General features: G+C 37.5%; 2 protein-coding genes across 7 annotated transcripts; one reads left to right on the forward strand and one right to left on the reverse strand.

The window, feature by feature from the left end:
• The first annotated feature begins 4504 nt into the window (after window positions 1-4504).
• LOC112291261 (heptahelical transmembrane protein 4) lies at window positions 4505-7922 on the forward strand. 4 transcript variants are annotated; one of them, XM_090255833.1, is made up of 6 exons: window positions 4508-4622; window positions 4705-4761; window positions 5016-5546; window positions 5785-5977; window positions 6173-6346; window positions 6990-7922. In XM_090255833.1, the coding sequence occupies exons 3-6, from the start codon at window positions 5248-5250 to the stop codon at window positions 7428-7430; spliced, it is 1107 nt and encodes a 368-aa protein (XP_090111959.1). In that variant the 5' UTR covers window positions 4508-4622; window positions 4705-4761; window positions 5016-5247; the 3' UTR covers window positions 7431-7922. The 4 variants fall into 4 exon arrangements, with proteins under 4 accessions (XP_024394185.1, XP_090111959.1, XP_090111960.1 ...); XM_090255834.1 differs by having other exon boundaries at window positions 5258-5546; XM_024538417.3 differs by having other exon boundaries at window positions 4505-4761.
• A 487-nt stretch (window positions 7923-8409) lies between these two features.
• Window positions 8410-14104, reverse strand: LOC112291260 (glycine-rich domain-containing protein 2). Of its 3 annotated transcripts, none has more exons than XM_024538414.3 (9): window positions 13201-14104; window positions 12452-12587; window positions 12031-12300; window positions 11720-11866; window positions 11163-11498; window positions 10526-10933; window positions 10181-10347; window positions 9754-10048; window positions 8410-9584 (listed from the first exon to the last, which is right to left on the reverse strand). In XM_024538414.3, the coding sequence occupies exons 1-9, from the start codon at window positions 13443-13445 to the stop codon at window positions 8967-8969; spliced, it is 2622 nt and encodes an 873-aa protein (XP_024394182.1). In that variant the 5' UTR covers window positions 13446-14104; the 3' UTR covers window positions 8410-8966. The 3 variants fall into 3 exon arrangements, with proteins under 3 accessions (XP_024394182.1, XP_024394183.1, XP_024394184.1); XM_024538415.3 differs by having other exon boundaries at window positions 12695-13914; XM_024538416.3 differs by having other exon boundaries at window positions 13343-13766.
• Window positions 14105-19923: the final 5819 nt, after the last annotated feature.

Genomic DNA, 19923 nt, shown 5'->3' on the forward strand with positions numbered 1-19923 from the left:
AACCTCGTAATATAATTCAACTCGCACCCCCGAACCAAACATACAGAGCTAGGGTTTCACCTCGAGAGCAGTTCCGATGTAGAACCTGTCAGCTCCTCGAACCCCGATTCTGCTTTGGAACAGTCGGCTAGCCCCCACCCCTTCAGGAATCAGGGCAACCGTATTATTGCAAGGAGAGCATCTTTGATGAGCATTTTCTTAATTTTCTCTTTTTTTATTTTTTTATTTTTTTATTTTTCATTTTTTTTTATGGTAGAAGTTCTTCTCTTTAATCTCCAAAAAAATTCAATTTTTTTGTTACTTTCAAAAAATAATTAGCTTCATTTATATGTTGATCTTTTGACATACTACCAAAATTAGATTCTATTTATATTTCTATTTATATTAGATCATATTTTAATATAATAAAATTTAATAGTATCCAAATCTTGTAATTTGAATTTAAATATGTTACAAAATCACAGGGACAGGTGTTTTATTTAGTATTTTTTTCATGAAATGGTGAGAATTTATTTAAAAACTAACTCAAATGAAAATTTTAGAATTAAAACACAATTTATTTTTTCATAAATGATATGAAACTTAGTTTACCAACCAAGAGTCATTTATCGATAAAATTGCATATATGATAAAAATGAAAATACAAAATAAAAAATAAAACCCAAAATGCTCAAAAACACAATATTGAATGACTTATCAATATAATATTCAAACTGTATCTAATTATAAACTTGTAGTAGGTACCAAATCGATGTTCATATTCAAAAGAAATTCATACCAAGTTAAGTATATGAGTATGTAATCTTTTAAATCTTTGCAAAACCTAGTAAAAATTTATCTTTCTTTTACAATCATAATTTAGATATGTTCTGAGTTCTGAATTCAAGTACTTAATTCATGCATATATATATATATATATATATGTATTTCTTTTTTTGTGGTAACATATTCATATAGAAGTATATGTAAATCTTTGAATATAATAATTAAGGACATTCTTTATGATACGTTTTTATATAAGATTATTTTTTAAATAAAATGTTATATACAAATAATATTACAGTGTAACAATATTTTTATATTTTTTCAATTTGTTAATTAAAAGCATACATTATTGCAGATGGTCACATCTTTTACGTTATTAAGCTAATGTTGAGGCTTTCATAACATGTCATTGAAATAATAACGACTGTTTATTAAAATTAGTAATAACCTTCTTATTAAAACATGATATTAGATTAAATTTCCATGTGATTCAATATTAGATTGACACATTCATCTAATATTATGTGTTTAACTGATTATCTCTCATCATCAATAAACAATGTAATTTTTTAAAATTCCAAGTTCAATGTAAATTGATGTCATATAATATCTATATCAATAAAAAAATTTGAACTTGCATATTATATGTTCTAATATATTCTTGATGTCTTTATAATTATAAACAAAAAATAACTTTGTGTTACCTACAAAGACTAATTATCTCAACTTCTAAGATTATTTAAGTTGTTGATTTATTCTAATTGTCAAAAGTTATTGATAAAAATTTAAATAAATTTTTATATTTTCCAAAATAAATAATTAGAAATTCATAACTACTACATCTTTTACATTTTAATATTGAGACTTTCTTTTTCAACATCAATGATTTTATTATCCACACAAAAGCATTGAATTTATATTATTGTAATAAAATTACATATTTTTATAAAAAGTGTCATACACTCACATTCTCCAAGCTCATGAAAACTTTTTTAAACAAAAGCTTGTTCTTTAACAACATCAATAGTACAATATAAGGCTTATTTTTTAAACTCTACCAATAAATTTTGGAGAAACTTGTCAAAATGTTGTTTCAAACATAATATATGGCTCTTTTCTATCATCATCAATTAGGGTCTTTTAAAAGTGTCTTTTGTTATCTTCTCTCTCTTCCACAGCAAGTTTAAAAGATGAAAGGACCTAAAAGTGTCATTAAAATAAATAAATATATATATATATATATATATTGTTATTTTGGGCATTGATAAAGAATAATAATTAACAACTTTCTACATACAATTGGGTGGACTTCCTTAATGGTAGTTGACATAGAAAAGATGAGCATTTATACTCATGTTGTTACCTAAAAATATCAATAGTTTGTAAAGATTACATAAATTCAATCTTTAGACACACACTTGCTTGTTACACATTTAAAAATAAAATAAAAAATACCAATAGTTTTTGGATTTGATGTCCTTCAATGGCATAATTGTTATTGGTACCAATAATCATGGAAATTTTAGATTAGTTTCCCTTTATACATGAGGACTTGTAGATAATTCTTTGCTTCTTCAGAAATGTTTCATCGGGAGATATAATATGCAAAGATAACTTCTTCTTTTTATGATTTTTTTCTTCTCAGACTCCATTGCATATGTTGAAATAAACTCTTGTAATCTTAGAAGTAGTGGTTTAGTCTAAAAACTTAAAAGACTTCTTTAGGTTCTTAAAAAAGAAAAGAAAAGAAAAGAATAATATATTAAACTAAGATAGTCTACTTCAATAAAAATAAAAATAAAAAATAAAAAAAATTACAGTACTTGTATTAGTTTATTTAATGCCTTTTGTGTACACATGTAATTTAATATTCATTTGTCTTCATCATTTGATTGTTAAAAAAAAACTTACTTCATACAGTTCAACTAATAAATTCACAAATTGCACAAAGTTCCATTTTTAACCTAATTTGGATATTTATTTTAATATTGGAGATCTTATCAACTTTTTAATTCATTTTGAAAATAATTCTACCTTTATTATTTTTAGAAAAATTCCAAACATATCCTTACATTATATTGAAGTCATTGGCATGGTGGATATTAATTTTTTAAATCATTAAAATGATATATAAAGTAAAATAGAAATATACATTTCAAAAATAATATATTCTATTTTAATAAATATAGAACCTCTATATTGATAATACACATGTATTTGGTCAAAATAATTTCTTTATAAATACAAGTAATTGAATATAATCTAAATGAATAAAAGTGCATGAGCTAGAACATCTAAGCATTCAATGGTAGTCATTTAGAATAGTAATTATACAAACTTTATCACCTCAAAACCAGAATTTTAGGTCACTTCTTTAACATCTACTAAATAATATATCTAATCACATTGTACACATTATCTACTTTCAAAACTTTAATGACAAAAGTAATTGCCAACTTTAACACCACTACATGCATCTTTAAATCTCTTGTGCTATTATGCCATTTTGAAACTATAATGGCTTGTATAATTCTAAAAAAAATTGCTTAAAAGAAAAGATAAATATTAATAACAACAAAAGACAAAAATTATTTACATCTTTGATAGAATAAATAATATTATTGGAGGGCCACCACACCTCTTATGAATTTTTGCATTTTATCCTAAATATGGTTCTGTACTCTCAATTTTCATCATTACGACCAGCATTATTTACAAATATCCAATCTTCTTATTAACATTAAAGATTTGACATTGAAATAAATATTTGACTAATAATGTCTAACCAATAATGTAAATTTTTTTATCCACTAGATAAATTATTTAAATACTAATATATTTTAATTATGTTTTTCTTAATGTCAATATGTGTCTTAATAACTTTAACAATTTAAAAGAAAACTACCAAAAATAAAATTGTTAATACTACATCCCTAATTGATATTGCTACATCTTACATGACCTCCACACAACTTAAATTGTCTTAAAAAAGCACTTTTGTGCTTAAGGCACATTTAGTAGCCCAATATGTAACCTTAATATTGACTTTACAATATATATATATATATATATATATATTTTTTTTTTATCTGCCAATTTTTTTTAAAAAAACAAGATTTTGAGTTAAATAATTTTTAAGACAAATATTATGATTTCTTTTAAAATAGTAGCTGGGAATATGTTTTTTTATTCATTGTCTATCTCTCACAACCACCACCCTTTTCTAAGCAAAAAATAAAAAGGAAAAAACGTGCAAAAGAAAGAGGCATGTTGTTAGCTAGTTGTCTAAGAGGAGGTCCCATAGAGTGTAAGGATATCAACCAGGAATGTAGCGTTAACAATTCTAAAAAAAAGTAAAACACAACATTCCAAGTTGGTATAAAAAAACGTACAAGAAAGTACAGTGGGTGGGCAACATAATAATGCTATTTTGAAGCCTTAAAGAAAAAAAAGGCAACACAACCAATGTTTGCTTTCTAATTACCCGGGGAACTTGGATGGCCCTCCTCCTCACAATGAAGAAAGGCAAGGGACAGCGACTCGTGTCATCAAGGCACTGGGATAAGGCTGCAGGATATTTTATTTATATTTACATATTATAATATCCTCCACGGGCGACCCCAATGGCGCCAGTGCAGTGGGTGGCCATGGTGGTTCTGGCGGGTACCTACGTGGCTCGGGGCTTCCCGCGCGGAGCATTAGCGTTGCGGGGCCTGCCTAACATTCACTTACACACACACACACACGTTGCCTCGTGTTATTGTTGCTGTTGTTGTTTGTTGTTTTTTGTGCCAATTTCGCATTCCTTTCGCGTATTCCGATGTTGCTATTATAATATTCCCAGCGCAATCGTAAACGTAAGTAGAGCCCGATTCCATCATAGCGACCCCTTTTCTCTCTCCCTCGAATTGCTGATTCGTATCGGGATTGTCGCCGCAGGGGAGAATTGCGAGACGTAGGGAAAGACAAAAAGAGCGATGGATGCATCGTGTGCTTGTATGTAACTCCACCACCCTCCTCTTCCTCCTCCGCCCTCTTGGTTTTTCCGCTTTGCCTTAGTTTTTCTGGATGTGGTTATGGGCTGGGATATGGTGTGTTGCGGCGACGAAGGGATTTGGTGGAGGTTTGAATGAGTTTTCGTCGGTAGTTTGATTTGAGATTTGAGATCTTTGGTGTCAATTTTTTTCTTTTTTCTTTTTTCTTCTTCTGGGTGGGGCTTTTGAAGGGGATAGTGTGTTTTTGTCAATCAGAAGCAGATGTATCCATCATGGCGTCCGACACGTACAGCTCAGGCGGCGCGGAGATGACAACACGCAATTGAAGGCAGTTGTAGGGGGGTTGTTTGTTTTGCAATCTATAGACGGCAACGGAGAGTGTTGCTGTTGGAGTGAAACGGTAGGGAGTGGTCTGGTCTGGAGTGTTGCGGTGTGGAATCTTGGAGTTGAGTTTTGAGTAGGAAGGGAACACTGATCGTTTTGGAGAATGGGATCAGAAGGTCAGGACGAGTCGGGGGAATTATCTTCGATGGGTGTCACGAGGAGGAGAAACAAGGTTGAGACGGTGAAAGAAATGAACGCGGTGCGGAGCCCTTTGGGTAGCCCTAGAAAGGCGGTGCTGGAATTATGGGGCAGTGTTAAACACCAACTCGTGGAATTCTCAGCTTTACCAGCACACCTTCGGGACAACAATTATATTCTGGGTCATTATCGTGTCGATTGGTCTGTGAAACGCGCCCTTTTCTCCATCTTTGAAATGCACAACGAAACCTTCAACGTTTGGACGTACGTACTCTTTCCTTCCATTCTCCCGCTACTAAATGCTGGGTTTGAATTACGCTTGGCATGGAAATCTGCGATGCTGAACTTACACGAAGTCTCGGAAATCTTTTAGGTTGCGGATAGGTCTCCAAATGTTGATTGATTCATTCCTGAACGAACATTTTAAAGAGCTTGCTTGTATATCTGTCCCTTTCTAAACCTGCTTCATGATGCTGAGAGATTGGTGGCGGTGGTGCGCCAGTCATTTGGTTGGATTTCTTCTCTTTCTGGGTCTCACTATCTATACAGCAACACATTTGCCGAACATTGTGGAGCCCAACACTCTTCATAGATGGCATTCCGGAATCATGGAGTCTCTGCCCTCCTATCTGCATCTACCGGAAGCGCTCTCGAGTTGTGTTCCTGGCACTTTTGACGGCACTCGATGTGTACAGGTGAGGTTTAAGCTTCACCTAAGCCACCCTTTCCTTTTCTATCACCGCTAATGAGACGGATTCTGTTTGTAACCTCATTATCCCTTTCACAACTTCAATTGGTTCATGCTTGCTTTCGCTATGATATTTAAAGGAACAAATAACACAGAGAGATCACAATTTCTTTAGGTTACTAAAGATCCAGTGACGGTGCAGAGGCCCATCACACGATGGCCTTTTTTCGTATTCCTGGCAGGTGCGATGTTTTGCTTATTGGCCAGCGCAATATGTCATCTCTTCAGCTGTCTTTCAGCTACAGCTTTCTATGCATTAATGCGGATTGACTACGCAGGAATTTCAACCCTTATAGCAGCATCGTTTTATCCACCTGTACGTGCTCTGTTTCAGCATCTCCTCATTTCAATCAACATGCTTGTAAATCGTACAGGGAAACGAAATTTTATTGGCAGCTTTCAGATGCATGTCTCCAGAAGAGTCACATTGCAATTTCTCAAGTGAGAAAATCTGTGCAGAAAAAATTCTACACTTTCAATCGCGTTATTTTTTTAATCTTTGGTTAAAATGCCACATGTTCAATCGTATCTTTCATGCGTACTTTATATTCAATACACACGTGTTTTGGATACATCGTATACAGGTGGCTTTAGCATTTCAGTGGTCTGAATACTTTCATCATGTATCTCACTGTCTTAGAAGATGAATGAATTATCGGAGATACATTAGGGCTTCAAAAACTCTTGCCTACAGAGGGGTTACATTGGTCTTGCACTTATGGTGAATAGTTCGTGGATACCGTTTGTCAATGAGCACGTCGTCATTCATCATTAGGTTAGTCGCATGAGCAATTGGGGCTTAAGTCATAATGTGTCAACGTACTCAGTTGACTAGTATCCCCTATTGCTGGAATTTTCTGCTTTTCTCCGTTGTTAGACCCAGATGTTGCATATTGTCCCCAGTTTAACATTTTATTTCACTGATTCTTCCTTGTTTGTTGGATTGGATGACTCGGCAGGTGTACTACAGTTTCATGTGCAATCCCGTTCTGTGTAAGATGTACCTCGGTCTCATTACCACGATGGGGATTGGTACGATATTAGCCTCTTTGTTACCCATTTTTCAGACATCAGAGTACCGCGCGTTCCGTGCTTCTTTGTTCTTCACAATGGGAGTCTCAGGAATCATCCCATGCGTACACAAAGTTCTCTTATACCAGGACGAGCCTATAGCGTACAAAACACTATATATGGAAATCGCTATGGGTGTCATGTATGGGCTTGGTGCCCTAATCTATGCGACCCGTATCCCGGAGCGATGGAGACCCGGCACTTTCGATATCATTGGTAACAGCCATCAGGTGTTTCACATCTTGGTTGTGGCAGGGGCTTACACTCATTACCAAGGTGGATTACTGTATCTCAAGTGGCGCGATGCGACCAGTTGCTCTATGTCTTAAGTGATCCTTTGATAGATCAGATGAAGTGCGAGAGCTGCCAATGATCGCATTGTTAAAACCCTTCTGATATTGTGGGATTTTGGCGGGAATTTAAGGGTTTCACAACAAGAGTATATTCTTCACACTTAATAGTTCTTATGCTACGGAGCTTCAGGGATCGATTAGGAGCTGTGCTTTCAATTTTTACGTGCAGCTGGCATGCAAATTGCACGAAATAGACGTACTACATTTAATCCACCGTCGCGTCGAAGGAGCGAAGGATAGTCGGAATATCAAGGAATTTTAGCCACTTTCGTCCAACATATCGTTTTCAAACTGTCAAAGTTTCATGAAGTTGTCCAGTATGTGAGTTCCTCGAAAAACATAAGTTTTCGAAAGGGGTTAATAACAAACTATAGCTTACTCAAATGTCCTAGTCACAGCTTGGACAACTGTACACCACTGATGTACCTATTTTATGATTGGTGCAAGGAATTCCTCATAACAGGCAAATGGTATGTACTGCAACTTACAGGCCACTACACAGAATCGTTTCGGAAAATGGGTGTTTTTCATGAGAGAACGTGCCATACATGCACGAGCTACTCTCGATAGATCAAATCAGCAAGATTTATTATGACCGACTGTTGATGATTCAGATACTGGTAGTAGTACAATTATATAAGGTTTCCGGAGAAGCCTCATCGTCCTCACAGGTGGAGTGCTGGATGAGAGATGCAAAGTTCTGCACTGAGGCTCATGATATGAATGTAGGACTACCCATTTCTCACATTCGACCCAGGTCGACTGTGAATGTAGCCACTCCCAATGTACACTGGGAAAACAGCCTAGCATTTCTGGCCTGCACCCATCAGCAAATAACACAATATTTGCTGACAATTGAAAGTTCTTAAGTAAACGAAAACATGCTCCGCTTAAGTGTCGCATTTATCTTCAGAACATGTTCCAAAAAGCATGTGAAAATTTTGGGCACATTGCCAACAGTAAAGCTTTTGAGTTGTCTTCTGAATGACAATTTCTCTTAATTTATTTAAACCTGAATGCCAGCATTCAATCAATCAAATTCTCGAGTGGTGAAAAAAGACTAGTCACCTTGATTTCACTGTCCATATAATCTACTCTAGTTACCTGACATAATGCGCGTATAACCTGCCAGCTGAATGTGATATTAACTGCTGGTGTTTAATTTACCGATAATAATATTCTCTACGCGATTTTGATGAATTTCATAAAAATGAGGTGAGTGGTGAAGGGCTTGACAATTGACCCATCATTTCCAGCCCTCTACTCCCTACGAATTTACATTACAGATGATCCCAACTACAGCTCTACCCATGGATCATTGTAGAAAAAGCGTCGTCGTGCCAACAGCTGAATCCCACCCAATCAATGTACATGAGGGGAATCCAGTTTTGTGTGTCTCTTCTGCAGGAGCTGGTGTTGAAGTGCAAGTTTACCGAACCAGTAAAGGAATGACGCGGACAGATAGAATGGAAAAAACGGAGTGCCACAATATCCGAATATGATACAGAGTACTTATGGAATAGATGTTGGCCTCTTCGAGTGATTGATGTGGTGATTCATTTGCGAGCTGCCAGCTCTCTGAACGAAGTCGACTCTTCCTCCAACTACTTTGTCAGCAGATGAAGCTGCCGCTGCTGCTGTTGGTGGCTGGGTTGGCATTATTCGGCTCGAGGTTGATACCAATGTATCACAACCGCTCCAATCCGGCGTGGAGTTAATCACACCTGAATGATTCTCACAATCAACCTCCTCTTCTTCTCCGATATGGCCACCATTCCAGTGCCAATGGGCCAAATGGGAGTGGCAGGTGGTGTTTTCTAGAACGACAGATCCCCAATCCTTGGATCCAAGAGCATTCTCTTTCATTCGTCGCCGGGTGTAATCGTTTCCAGCAGACAAGCCCCCAAAATCAGCAATAGATCGCATTGTAGCCGTGCAGAGGAGCAGCACGAGAACCACATCTTCCTCTGGGACAACTTCCATCGCCGAGATCCTGAAGTTGAAGAGAGCAGTTGCTTTTCCTTGAGGAGTGTGCGGCCCATACCGGATGAGTGTGACGAAACCCTCCTCTTCCTGAGGGGAAGCGTTCGGCACTTCGTACTGTTGCTTGCGACCGTTCACCAGTCGTGCCTGCATTCATCAAACAAAGCATCGGGCAATGCAAGGATTTTCTTAGAACAGAGTATATCACACGACAAAGGACAACACTAAGAAGATAGTTACAAGCCACAACCTGTAACAACAAACGAGAGATTTCTGATGATGAGCAATGAGCATGTGTATTGGCCGCTAGACTTACCAAGCCTGCTCCACGACCAGAGGTTTTCAGGGTGAATTCAAGATGGCGTTCCCAGTTGATATCACTCAGTTGTCTCGAAACTATCAACGTGTCTCCGGTAGAAAGCGCCCAGCTAAGTTTGTATTCTTCCAGTTCATGGGCCAAAGGCACTGCACTCCCTACAATTTTCTCGGGGGAAGTACCAACGTGGTTGGAGACATAATTCCAACCTCCTCCATGCACGTTGATGACCCGCTCGTTCCAATCCACACCCACTGGCCGATCGCCACGACTAGTCCATGCTCCTTTCGCAGCCCTGATAACATTTGAAAGGCAGAGATCAACTCCGGAATCCTAATTTCCGATGGCAACGCAACTCTCTGTACTTGATCATTCTACATGATGACAAGCCTCAAACAAATGAACTTAAAGACATGTTCACAATTACCGAATGCGGATCACAAAAGTCTCTTTCCCAGCGTGGTTGAGGACAGTTCGTGAGATCCATCGCCCAGATTGTGGTTCATTGTGCCTCCTGCGCAATATCACGCTGGATAGCATGGCCCCCGAATCATCCGTAACTCGGTCTGGAACGGATTTCAACAGGTATGCTGCCTGAGGCAACGAGTTCAATGTATTGTCAAGGACAGAATTTAAGATCAAAAACATGATTCAAGGAATACAAGAATATGAACAAATATGTAAGACAACACCGGTTCTTGCGGAAAGAAAAAAAATTAACAAAAAGAAGACTCCCGTACTTTCAATAAAAATTGGTCATGGGGAGTCTAACCTGTACTGGTGGAGTGATCGACACTTCAAGCCCAACTTGGCAGGATTGCTTGCTTTCGGGCGAGTTAAACCGTTTCGCCGACAGGGGAAACATGACATCGTGGTAGAGCATCGGCGCCTTCTGAAGTTCATGCCAAGTAAGTTTCGCACGACCTATGCATTTTGTTTTGCGGAACGTCCTCATGCATCCTTCGACGTGGTAGCGTAGTTCAAGCACCATGCCTTTGGTCTTGGTCTCACATTGGAGAACCCATAGTTTCTGCCATTGGGTTTCGTGTGAAAAAGGAAGCACGGGGGCCTCTATCTTCAGTAACGTGTATGCATCCAACGTTCTCAGCCTTACGAACAGATCCCCACCCTCTCTACCATTTGGCACCATAGCCGTGGTACACTTGATCAAGATGCAAACCTAAGTGGACGGAGGACCATAATGTTAGGTGCGATCCAAGTAAGCTACCACACGCACTGAGGGCGTTCAAACCTTTCATCGTGGTGGCATTGAGCGAACATTTGGAAACATTCACTTATAATGACCACTACAGGAATGACGAAGATATTGATGAAGAAGACAGTCACATGACATAAAACTCGATTGACGGAGGACGACGTTGTGAGTTAAACTAGAAACTGATGAGTACCTGTAGGACGTGTCGTGGAGTGAGAATGGGATACTTGGTGGGATTGTGGTCAGCCATGCGGTAATCCCACGGTAAAATGGATGGGGGTCTTTCAATTACGAAGCTAGTTCTGATATCCGAGACGGGAGGAGGTGGTACATTTACAGGCTTGGTGTTGCGATACATACACCCCGCCCTTTCGTATGAGAGACCATAAGTACTCTCCCAAAGCTTCGCTGTGTCTTCGAAATCTTTCTCCAATTTAGATCCAGGACCTCTTTCGGCTAAGGTGCCGTCGTGATCCGCAATACATCCTAACAAAGCTTTCGTATCCTTCGCGTAAGACACCGGTGAAAGCTGGCAGCCAACATGTTGTGAATGAGGAACAGTCACAGATATAAATCCAACAAAACAAAATGGAAACCGAGTAGTTTCATGTTGCAAATGATACGCACGAAATTATCTCAACAACGAACGAAAAAATTAATGATATCTCCACGATGGTATTTAGCGAAATTCGCTTTCGAAGCACGAACATACGAACCACATCACCGAGAAAGTGGGAAGTATGAGCAAACCTGATGTGCGTGCCAAATCAGATCAATGTCAAAAGTCGGGACGCAGGTGATCCTTCCTTTTGATTTGTACAGTAAATGCAAGAAACACTTATATCTATCAGCTGCAGCTTGCAAGGAGCTGTCTTCCCACATGTAAGACTGCGAAACCTGGAAAACACGAGGACTCCAGGATAACTTAGTAAAAGTGAGATAGCAAATGGTAGAAACTATATTCAAACAGAATGACTAGCTGTGACGCTGAAGGAACAATGTAAATGGAAAGTAAATGTATACACGACGGAAGAAAATCAAACGAACTGATCGGAACCTACGTAGTAATAGAAACTGCTTTGTTTGGTAACGGCAGCAATGAGCTCCTCCAAGCCATCGATATCATCAACGGGACAAACTTGACCGGAACCACTGGTACTCCCTGGAAATTTGTAGAAAGTGGACATAACGTCGTAAGGCTCTTTGAGATAGACAATTGTCCACAGTCTCTTGCACCTTTCTGTTGCCAAGCTCTCGCTAGCAACGTCGGGAAAAATCGGGCAATCAATTACCCTGCCAAACTTTGCAATGCAATACCTCCTGTACACCACCTGCAAAGAGATAGTAGTCAAGAATCAGTTTGATAACGTCCAATTCGTAAATCAGTTTTCCATTTAACACTGCTAGACAGGACAGTCTTCATTGTTCAAAACCCCCTCAACTTTAAAGTGCGGTTAGAAACGGAAGCGATTGGAAACTGACCGGATTCAAGCGATGGCAGTGCCATATCCACTGTACATCCAATGGTGGCAAAAGACTTTTCCCTGTTGAATCGACGTTCAACAGCGCATCGAACTTGAGAGAGTCTGCTACCAAAGGCATCCAAAATTTTTGATACCTGCCAAGCGACGGCATGTTGAGGTCAACCCGCAGCATGGATTATTCCTCTCTAACAACATTAAATTATCCATGAGATTCTCCAAGAAAATGCACATGTTTTTGTACCTGAGTGACATCAAATTCGTGCATTGGAGACTCTACTCATGCGGCTGGTAATCTAGAATCAAGCTTAGTTATCGATAGAGGATACTGCGACAATACGACTGGGAAGTTCGACTAACCTCGTGCAACGAAAAGAAATACAGCACTACGATCTAGTCCTCTCGTCCAACTGCATTTCTCTACATCTAAAACTACTTGATCTCAGACATGCGATCCATGAAGATACTGACAAGTTCACCCAATTTTTCGTATCTAGAGCCAATTCCCTTTCAGATGGGACTGATGGATGTGGTGGCAACCACTCGTGGGTTTCACGGACCATCTGGCACCGTTCCCAACTGACAGCCGTAGTCCCAGTCTCCGGTAAAAGACAGGACACGGTAGAGAACTCAACAGGTCACTGTTCTCTTCGCAATGTATGCCGAAGAGACGAAAGCGAACCATATCCCGCACACTTTTCTTTTTCAAATCGTCGCCTCTCCCTGGAACAGGAGAAGTTTGCAAATTACCTGCGTATAGCACGAAGAACCATTGGTCCCTTGTGCAGGCAGGGCAAGCTATCAATGGTGCGGAGAAACCCCAACTGACGCTTGGCAGCGAAAACCAGATCCATGCTAAAGTTGATGCGCAGTGCTGTGCTCAGTTCCTCACTCTGAATCATCTCCACCGTGCGGTCCGAGGATGAGAGGCAGTCTGACACCCCAGACGATGTGGGAGTGAGGCCCACAGGACACGAACCATCATGAGCCGCCATTCTCCACACTGATCTCCAAACCGCAAACGCACAGGAGATCAAACGTTACGCGGGAACGCGCAGGCACCTCCAACAACAAATCTCTGTCCACAATTATCCCCAACTCCCACTCCCGCCATGCTTATTACCACCCCCGGTCCACAGATCTATATCATCCCCACCAGCACGAATTGAACCACAACGGTCCCAAATACACCTCTCAACTCACACACACCAGACCCTCACCCTGGGGATTGGGGGGGAGAAAGAAACAACACCACCAACAGCATGCTCGCTCGCAGCCCGATAACTCCACGACCAACTCCATCGACACCGGGGTGGATAGAACTAGAACTATCCTCCCTCGAACCGTCCGCTGACAACGGTAAACATTGAACGGAGTGGGCAGATGTTTCGGCAACAGTGCGAGAACAGTAGTACTAATCCAGGAAAGGGGAGGGGAGAAGGGAGGGATTCATTCAGTGGGTGGTGAAGCGAAGGAGGGTCGGGAGGGTGGGGCGAGTGAGTGAGTATTGACGTGCTAGCTCCATTCCGAATTCCAGGAATCCTAGTTGCTCTGGCTGGCTGCTAAATCCATCGAGCTCCAGATGGGAGCGCTGTAGCTTCCTCGGTGTCACGGCTATTTCCTGCACCGCCTCTCGCGGGGGGCCGGGGCCGGGTTGGTTGAGTTGCCTTTCGTGCGCCGTCCCCCACATTAAATACTATCGCCGGTGGGTGCGACTTTCGGGGCCATGCAGCAACAGCATTCCTTTCCGTTCCCGTTTGGGATTGGCTCTGGGCCACGTCAGACTCCAGCTCGGACGCCACGGGTGCTGCTTACGTGGCGTGGTACACGTTGCCAGATCCATTGTCGGATTGGTGCGGCATGACTACCTGAGTGAGTGCTTTCTTTGCCTTGGAAGTGGATGAATACAATTCATGAACCCTTTTTCCAACGAATTATAGTGATAATTATTATAATTCAATTGTGCTTGGATAAGACCTAATAATGTGATGGATTGTGTGTTGAGAGTTATGTGTGTGCATTAAGTGTATGCACTTGCTATAAGTAGGGACATAATTTACAAACAAACAAAAGTTTAAGGAGATAGCTAGGTGGACACCCTTTTTTTAATATAGTATGGACACCAATGTGTGGTTCTCTTAATTTATTAGTATTTCAAAATATAAACAAAAACAAAAGAATGTTATTATATTCCCAAGCATGTCTGTAAGTTGATTTCATAATTTTACAGTTTATTTTCTTTTACATGAAACATATATCGAAATTTTAATATATGAAATCAATTATTCAAGCACACAAATAAGACATCAGTCTTTTTCTTTTTTTTCATTTTTCATAATCCTTCTTAGTACTAAAAATATAATCAACAAAAAATATCATCATAAAAAATAGTAAAATAGGAAAGATATTACTGTGAGTATTTAGGAGGTACCCATGTAGTAAAAGAGGAGTGTCTACCCAACAATTTCTAAGATTAATAGATAAAAGAATTTCAATGTCTTATGTATTATTGTATAACATTCAGGTTCTACTAAAAAATTCAAACAAATCTTTGAGATGGCAATCATGAATCATTTGATGGGATTTTAATAAATAAATAAATAAAACCTTGATGTTTTTACTATGTTGAATCATTAAATTCTATGTTTATCTTATGTAATTTTATATAAATTTGGCATTTAATTGATAGATATTTTTGTTAAAGTATTAAGATTGTTATTATTGATTTGATATATATATATATATATTTGTGTGTATGTGAATTTATTTTGTATATTTATAACATAATATTTTCAACTTCTTTAATTTTAAATTTTTTGCAAAAAATTAAATTAATAAATATGTATAAGTAGTAAATGTTAATGTGGTTGCAATTTAGATTGTTTGTATTCAAAAAATAATAGGAAAAGAAACAATTAAGTGCAATTATGGCAAGAGTTTATGTAATAGGTGGAATTGGCATTTAATAAAGTTTGAAAGGGTCAATCTATGATTATGCAATGGTTGAAATAATCTTTTATAATTAAAATCCATATACATTAATAATGTATTAGCTACTTATAAGTAAAGCTGATTAGAAATATGATTTTATAGTATTCTACATCTTTTAAAGACTTAAAAATCTTAACTTTGGTATTATTGTTGTTATTATTGGTATTGTCGTTATATATCATTAAAAATATATTATTATTTATTATTATTATTATTATTATTATTATTATTTTATATTTTGATACTCGAATTTAAAATAAAAATCTTAAGTGTTAGATTTAGTAATAAACATTTTGTTTGGATAAGATTAGGCTCTATTATAGATTGACTAAACCTTCTAACATAGGTACAATTTTTGATTGTTGAATATAAAAAAATAAACTATGATTATTTTTTATTTTTTAAAAGAAATTTAAATGATATTTGATGAGTAAAAAAGTTTAGTAATTAATTTTTTATATTTTTTGTAAAAAAAAGAATCTTATGGTTATTAGACCATGTTTTGAAAGCATTTGAAGAGTATTTGTTGGTTTTAGTTTTTTTTTAAAATTAAATTCGTAATATGAGCTTATCAATTCACTCATCTTTTAAAAGAATATTATTTTACATTAAAAATAAATTGAGTTTTTTCTTGGATCTCTCTCAGTGAGAAGAGGATCTTTATAAGAGAAGAAATAAGAAGATGAATTTTTGAAACCAATATTTATTTATAAGCACTAAATAGTAGACATGTTGCTAAGAAGTAGACACAATAGAAATTTTGAGGTGTATGTATTTAAAATATTTGTAAATAGATATTTTAAGAATTTATTTTGGTCACTGTCAATGTATTTGAAGAACTTTAAAGAGATTTTGAGTAAAATTATTTTTATAATTTTTTCAAAAATATATAAGTATATATATATATATATATATATATATATATATATATAGTAGTCTTTATTTCTTCTGTAATATACTTTTAATAAGAAACAAAGCTTAAAAACAATTAAAACATATTTAAAAAACAAATTCTATCATTAAAAGAACAATATAAAAATATTAACAATATTACATTGTTAGAAATTTATTAATAAAAATAAAATATCTTTTGAAAGAATTTTGAACTAATGGTAATGTCACGGACATACATATAATTACCTATATGAATAGATAAAAGTATGTAAAAGTAGGTTAATTGTGTAATATCTTCTAGAGAAGCTTCTTAGAAGCTTCATAGACGCTGCTTTGACTTTATAGGAGTCTATAGTTGACTTTTAGGTTAGAAACTTGGTCAACAAGTTAGCCATGTGCCACGCATGTTGGAAGCTTAAAGAACAAGCTAACTACGTGGTCCATCCATAGAAAACTTGCCTTGCAAGCAAAGGCATGTGGCCTAGAAAGTCAACATATATTGGAGGTCTTATAGAACATCGCCACGTGGCTTCTAGTTAGATAGTATATATAGAGGCAAGAGTGAAGCCCTCTTCACTCTTGTCAACTCCTTTCTTGCTTCTAGTCTAGTTTCAAGGGTCTCTAGTTTTCTTGTATTTTGGCAATAGCCATTCCAGTTTCTTTCTTAATATACATATTTCTATTTTGTCCTATTTCTTTTTGAGAAAAGTCTCACTTACTCTTTAGCTTTCATCGAGTTCTTGTCCCTGACAGATTGACAAGAGTACACTTACAATATCAGAGCTTTGTCTTTTCTTGATTAAGAGTGGATTACCCCTTTTTCTTGATAAGACATAAGCGCATTAGAAGTTGCGGATTACCCTCTTTTAAACTGATATTGTTCTTAGTATTTTCTTTGTTATCAATTCCTCTCTTCTATTTGTTTTGAGCGTTGTTAGACATCTTCTCTTTTCTAAGTGCTACTATGGCAGAGCTTGTTGAAATGAAGAGTGCAATGGCACAGATGCAAGAACAATTGAGGGAGTTAATGCTTGCGATGCATCAACTCAATTTACCACCACAAGGAGCAACAAGAATGGTAGGAAGTGAAGATATAGAGATGATTGGGGCTGCTTCAACATCTGCACCAAACCATGTCCCTTCTCCCAGAATGGAACACCCTTCGAGTGTTAGAGAACCAAGAGTTGCCTTACCGGAGAAGTTTGATGGTACCAGATCCAAGTTTCGAGGATTCATCAATCAGGTCCAACTAGTGATTGAACTTCAACCCCAGAGCTATCCAACTCCAGGGTCACAAGTAAGATTCATTGGTACACTTCTTTCAGGTTCAGCATTGTCATGGTTTTCATCTTTTTTTTGAACGACGAGATCCAATATTGGATAATCTGGAGGCTTTTTTGGCGAAGTTTCGATCCATGTTTGGAGAACATGATGCAATTCGTGTTGCAACCAACAAGATCCGTATTTTGCGACAAGGCAATCGATCAGTAACATTATATGCTTTGCAATTTCGACAACTTGCAACTGATATCAAGTGGGATGATGCCGCACTTGTGAGTCAATTTCTCTACGGATTACAATATGAGGTAAAGAAATTGATGCTTAATTTACCTGATCCTCAAACATTGAGTCAAGCAATTGACTTTGCTGTGAAGTGCGACAATCGACTTTTTGAATTTCGATCCGAGAGTCGCACAAGTGGGCCTCAACGTTACTACAATTCAATGGCGACACCGACGTCTCCTCAACACATACCTTCGAAAGTAGAGGATATGCAAATTGATGCGGTACGTTTCAAACCTCTTATTGAGCAAGAAAAGTCTCGTCGTCGACAAGAAGGATTGTGCTTATATTGTGGAGAACCTAAGCACACTGCTCAACATTGTCCAAAGAAGCGACGTAACTACAAAATGAGGAGTACGGCTGTCAAAGAAGACAGTATGTCGGAAAACGAGTACGTCCAGCTACAATAGGGACCGTGCGGCTGGAATCTTGTACAACTTCTAATAAAGGTCCTATCCTCTCCTCAAAACCATCTCCTTGTTTTATAATAGATGTGCGTTTAGGACCTAATAATTACAAAGCCTCTGCCTTGGTAGATTCAGGAGCCTCATCTTGTTTTTTAGATGAAGAATTTGCTAGATGTCATAGAATATCATTAATACAAAAAACTAAACCTGTACACGTAGAAGTCATAGATGGTCGTCCGTTGTCTTCTGGAGATGTAACTCACGAAACACTTCCTGTAGATGTAGTAATAAATGGTCATAGTAGTTGCGTAATTTTTAATATAATTAGATCTCCCTCTAATCCAGTAATTTTAGGCTTATCATGGTTAGAAAAGTATAATCCTGGAATAGATTGGATTTCTCGTAAACTTGATTTTCCTCAGAGCATTAGTAACAGTTCTATTAACAAAGTAAAAAACCATGAGTCTAGTATAGTAAAACTCACACCTATAGGTGCAAAAGCATTTATACACGCAGCAAAAGAAGGATCAACTTTTGCTATTTATGCTGCACCTATTTCTGAAAGCGTAAAGACTTCAAGTGGCATTCCAAGTCAATATCAGGATTATCAAGACGTTTTTGAGAAAAAGAATGCAGATATTCTTCCTGAGCATCGCCCATACGATTGTTCAATCGATCTCAAGGAAGGAACTCAGCCACCATTTGGACCAATTTACAGTTTATCACAAGATGAGTTGGCTGAACTCAAGACATATATTGACGAGAATTTAGCGAAGAATTTCATACGCCATTCAAAATCTCCAGCAGGAGCTCCAATTTTATTCGTAAAGAAAAAAGATGGATCTTTACGAATGTGTGTTGACTATCGAGGACTCAACAAGATCACCATCAAGAACAGGTATCCATTACCTTTGATATCAGGACTCCTTGACCAGTTAAATCAAGCTAAGATCTATACAAAAATAGATCTAAGAGGAGCATATAATCTAGTACGGATCAAAGAAGGAGATGAATGGAAGACTGCGTTTCGAACCAGGTACGGGCATTTTGAATATAATGTCATGCCTTTTGGACTCACGAATGCACCAGCTGCTTTTCAACATCTCATGAATGATGTATTTCGTGAATTCTTAGACAATTTTGTCGTCTGCTACCTAGACGATATCCTGATTTATTCTAAGAATGTTGAAGAACATGAAATACATGTTCGTCAAGTATTACAAAAACTTAGAGATGCAGGATTGTACGCCAAGATGGAAAAGTGTGTATTTCACACTACTCAAGTTGACTTTTTAGGATACATCATTTCAAATGATGGTCTTATGATGGATTCTAAGAAAGTCCAAACAATCATGGATTGGAAGATTCCAAAGACTGTGAGAGATGTCCAATGTTTCTTGGGATTTGCCAATTACTATCGGATCTTCATCAAAGACTTCTCACGAGTTGCAACTCCACTAACACGCTTGACTAGTAAAGATAAATTCCAATGGAATCAAGAAGCGGAAGCAGCATTTGAAGCCTTGAAGACATCGTTTGTCTCTGCACCAGTCTTATATCGTGTTGATTTTTCCAAGGCATTTTTTATGGAAACAGACGCATCGGATTTTGCCTTGGG

This window comes from Physcomitrium patens, chromosome 14 (assembly GCF_059467195.1).
Source record: "Physcomitrium patens ecotype Gransden chromosome 14, ASM5946719v1, whole genome shotgun sequence".
Taxonomy (NCBI): domain Eukaryota; kingdom Viridiplantae; phylum Streptophyta; class Bryopsida; order Funariales; family Funariaceae; genus Physcomitrium; species Physcomitrium patens.

Excerpts from the sequence above, each read along its gene's own strand:
- LOC112291261 (XM_024538417.3), top strand. The coding sequence starts at position 5,248 with ATGGGATCAGAAGGTCAGGACGAGTCGGGGGAATTATCTTCGATGGGT. Across the intron at positions 5,547-5,784 it reads GAAACCTTCAACGTTTGGAC|TCATTTGGTTGGATTTCTTC; the intron begins GTACGTACTCTT and ends GTGGTGCGCCAG. Across the intron at positions 5,978-6,172 it reads ACGGCACTCGATGTGTACAG|AGGCCCATCACACGATGGCC; the intron begins GTGAGGTTTAAG and ends GTGACGGTGCAG.
- LOC112291260 (XM_024538414.3), bottom strand. The coding sequence starts at position 13,445 with ATGGCGGCTCATGATGGTTCGTGTCCTGTGGGCCTCACTCCCACATCG. Across the intron at positions 10,934-11,162 it reads CTCCACGACACGTCCTACAG|GTTTGCATCTTGATCAAGTG; the intron begins GTACTCATCAGT and ends CCGTCCACTTAG. Across the intron at positions 10,348-10,525 it reads CGATCACTCCACCAGTACAG|GCAGCATACCTGTTGAAATC; the intron begins GTTAGACTCCCC and ends TCGTTGCCTCAG.